Source organism: Rhinoderma darwinii, chromosome 4, assembly GCF_050947455.1.
Source record: "Rhinoderma darwinii isolate aRhiDar2 chromosome 4, aRhiDar2.hap1, whole genome shotgun sequence".
In the NCBI taxonomy this organism is placed as follows: Eukaryota; Metazoa; Chordata; class Amphibia; order Anura; family Rhinodermatidae; genus Rhinoderma; species Rhinoderma darwinii.
Window position 1 is genome coordinate 187,418,571 of NC_134690.1, and position 3,828 is coordinate 187,422,398.

At 35.9% G+C, this 3,828-nt stretch overlaps 1 protein-coding gene across 1 annotated transcript; it reads right to left on the bottom strand.

Annotated features, from left to right (window-relative positions):
• On the bottom strand, positions 1-3,578 carry LOC142760968 (uncharacterized). Its single transcript, XM_075864150.1, has 2 exons — positions 2,486-3,578; positions 1-81 (listed from the first exon to the last, which is right to left on the bottom strand). Coding segments are annotated over exons 1-2 (855 nt in total). The 5' UTR covers positions 3,340-3,578; the 3' UTR covers positions 1-80.
• Between the last annotated feature and the right edge of the window lie 250 nt (positions 3,579-3,828).

Sequence of the window (3,828 nt, forward strand, 5' to 3'; positions counted from 1 at the left end):
GCCCCGTCAAATATCATAGTACAATAACATTGAAAAATAATTAAAGAAGTTCCGAAGTTCTGTTGGGAGTGGTATTCCAATCTAAAAAAATACAAAACATAATTGTTTTTAGTATTTATAAGACATTGACAGTAAATATGAGATATAGATATTGATATTAATGTGTCAACAATCATCATACTGAAGAGAACATCAAGAGAACACGAGGGAACGGAGCTCATAAGGCTATTCTATCTACAACAAATTCTACATTAAGTCCACAAGGTTTTAAGGAGTTCAGTAAAAATATCCATCTTAATTCTTTTTTGTGTAAAACCAGATGGCGATCACCGCCAAACTGTAATGGAGGAACATGGTCCAGAATCATAAATGTTAGATCCCTTTCATTGTGACCATGTTCCGAAAAATGTTTAGCTACAGGTAAATCAAGTTTCTTTTTACGTATAGAAAAACGGTGATTGTTTAGACGAGTTTTAAAGGAACAGGTGGTTTCACCCACATAAAGGAGGCCACAGGGACACCATAGCACATATATGACCCACTCTGAGTCACAGGTGAAATTGTGTTTAATTTTAAACTGTTGTCCAGTCAACGGATGTCTAAAAAATTCCCCTTTGCACATCAAAGCACAATTAACACATCTGTAACATGGAATATTGCCAGGTTTTAGTGGTTTAAAAATAGGTTGTGTCGTTTTCTTATAATCTGGCATTCTGGTTTTCACCAGTCTATCTCGAAGATTTTGTGGGCGTCTATAGGACATAAGTGGATCATTATTCAATACATCAATGTGTCCAAAACTATTGCTAATAATTGGCCAATGTCTATTCATAATTTTGGAAATGTCTCCACTTCTATCATTATAAGTAGAGATAAATGGAATACGTTTCCGTTTTCCATGCGCTGACGGTTTTTTAGACTGCAATAAACTGTCCCTCGCTACATTATCAATCTTCTTTCTATGTGTCCACAGTAATGTTTTGGGGTAACCTCTTTGTAAAAAGTTACTAACCATAGTGTCTAAAGATATATCAAGATCCTCCTGTCTGTCGGTATTGCGTTTGGCCCTAATCATTTGGCTGTACGGCAAGGACCTTACCATACTTCTCGGATGGCAACTATCAAATCGTAACAGAGTGTTCCTATCGGTCTCTTTCGTGTACATTTTAGTTCTAATTATATTATTCACAATAGATACAGTAACATCCAAGAATTGGATATTATCCATAGAATGTATCATCGTAAATTGAATATCATCATCTATTGAATTAAGAAACCTATGAAAATCAATTAATGTAGTGACAGTGTCAGTCCAAATGAGGAAGATGTCATCTATGTATCGCCACCACTTCAAAACATGTGAGAAGTGGTGGGATACATAGACCGACCCCTCCTCAATGTTGTCCATGAAAATGTTGGCGTACGTGGGAGCCATGTTAGACCCCATGGCCGTTCCTTTCAACTGAATATAATAACTCTCTTTGAATATGAAATAGTTAGATGTCAAAATAAGTTCCACTAATGAAATAATAAACTCACAAGTAGCATTGTCATAGTCAGAAGTCAATAATTTACGTCGTACAGCATCAAGACCCTTGTTGTGATCAATCGAGGTATAAAGAGATGTAACATCAAAGGAGACCAAAATGGACCCCTCTGGTAGTTTTATAGATTTTAATTTCTGTAGAAAATCAGTGGTGTCTCTAATATAAGATTTGGAGTTAATAGCAAAATTTCTCAGCACTTTGTCCACAAAGATAGAGATGTTACTTATTAATGAGCCCCGGCCAGATACAATAGGGCGACCTGGTGGGTTCATTAAATCTTTGTGGATTTTTGGTAATATATATAAGCAAGGAGTAACAGGAAATTCAACAGTGAGAAATTTATGTAGCATTTGATCAATTATATCTTCATCTAGAGCTGTTTTAATAAGTGAAGTAATTCTTTTTGAAATATCCTGTCTAGGATCATTTTTTAGTACTCTATATACATTGGTATCTGCTAGTTGTCTGTAACATTCTCTCAAGTACATATCTGAATCCATAACCACGATTGCTCCACCCTTATCAGCAGGTTTTATAGTGAGATCATGGTTATGGATCAACTCATCTAATGCCACCATATCAAGAGTAGTCATATTAGGCTGTTTAAAGCTCAATTCACACGTTTGAGACCTAAGTAAAGCAATATCTTTCTGTACTAGTTCTCTAAAGGTTTCTATCGCATGTGATGCTATAGGAGGTTGGAACACACTCTTATTAAATAACCCCAGTTTTTTAAGTGATAGTATCGGAAGGGTATCCTGTATTACTGTATTAACCGGTTGTGTTTCAAACCAGACCTTCAATTTAATAGATCTGACAAAACTGTAAATATCCAACTCTAATTGAAACCAATCAATATGCTGATTAGGGCAAAATGACAACCCTTTTGATAATAATTGTAATTGTGTATGAGACAATTGATGTTGAGAGATATTTACCACTGTGGTTTGGGCAGAGTCCTCTTGGTGCTGTCCTGCACCGGTTTCTGCCCTTTCTGATGAGTAGATTTTTGAAAACGGGTTCTTCCTTCCTCTGCTTCTCCTACGACCTGCTCGTCTGGTTTTCTTCTTTTTGATTTGTCCAGTGGGCTGGAATCTAAAAAATCTTCATTATTACTTGGAGGATATTTCTTAGTATGGAATTGATTACGGGAATCGCTTTTATTGAAAGCCGGTTCATTGCTTCTTTTGTTGTCACGTCTAAAGGCTCCATCAGCATAATTGAAAGAATTGTCCCAAGTGTAAACACGTCCCATAGAATAATCTGTTTGATCACGGAACCATTTCTTCTTTTTGGTTTCTTCTATATCCATCCTCACTTTATTGAGCGTCATACGTAATTTCTCCATGTGTACATTAAAATCATCAGTTTGCACCAACGTTTTGAGTGTGTTCTCCAAATCTTGTACTTTCACCCTTAAAGATCTCAGATCTCTCTGCAAAAAATCCATATTAAGTAATATGGTTTCCAAGGCATATTTGCTTGCGAGTTGCTCATTTTTATTCCTGAACTCTTCGTGTTGCATATGCATCGTTGGTTTAAGTAAAATTCTCATCCCCCGTGGGATCATGTTGTTTCTATAGTATTGTCCCAATGTGAGTAGATGTAATTCAACATTAATCAGACGTCGTGACTCAAATTCCAGATTTCTCTTGATGTCAGTAATAGAAGGAACACTTAAAAATGACACATCACCCTCCGCTCCACTCAGGATTCTTTCAATGTCCTCTTCAGTAAAAACAGCAGCAGTATTGGATGAAACATTCCCAGCAGGTATATTGACCTGCTCCATGTTAAACGAGTAAATGATGGTTGAAAAAACGTGGTGCAAGCTAATGGAATCCAGATATAGCACACAAGAAGACAGCAGCACTCACTAATGAATAATCGACCAGGTGCCCAGCAAAACGTCCCGATCCTAGGACGTATAATGATATATAGCAGAAGAAAATTTGCAGCACTCCAACATGAAAAAAATGGTGGTTTATTCAATCCAAACTAACAGCAACGTTTCAATCCTACAATAGGATCTTTATCAAGCCTAGTGACACATCTACTCAGCAAGTTTATATATGTTTGAGACTCTTTTGCATAATTAGTCTCATTATAAAACAATCAAATACAAAGTGTATGAAAACAAACATCATATATTGTGTACGGTATCATCATAAACATAGACATGATACAGAAAATACAGAAGTGTGTATGTGACATCGTGAATAACAATACATAATAACAAAAACATTAAAAACAACTGATTACATTATAATCATTTATGCAG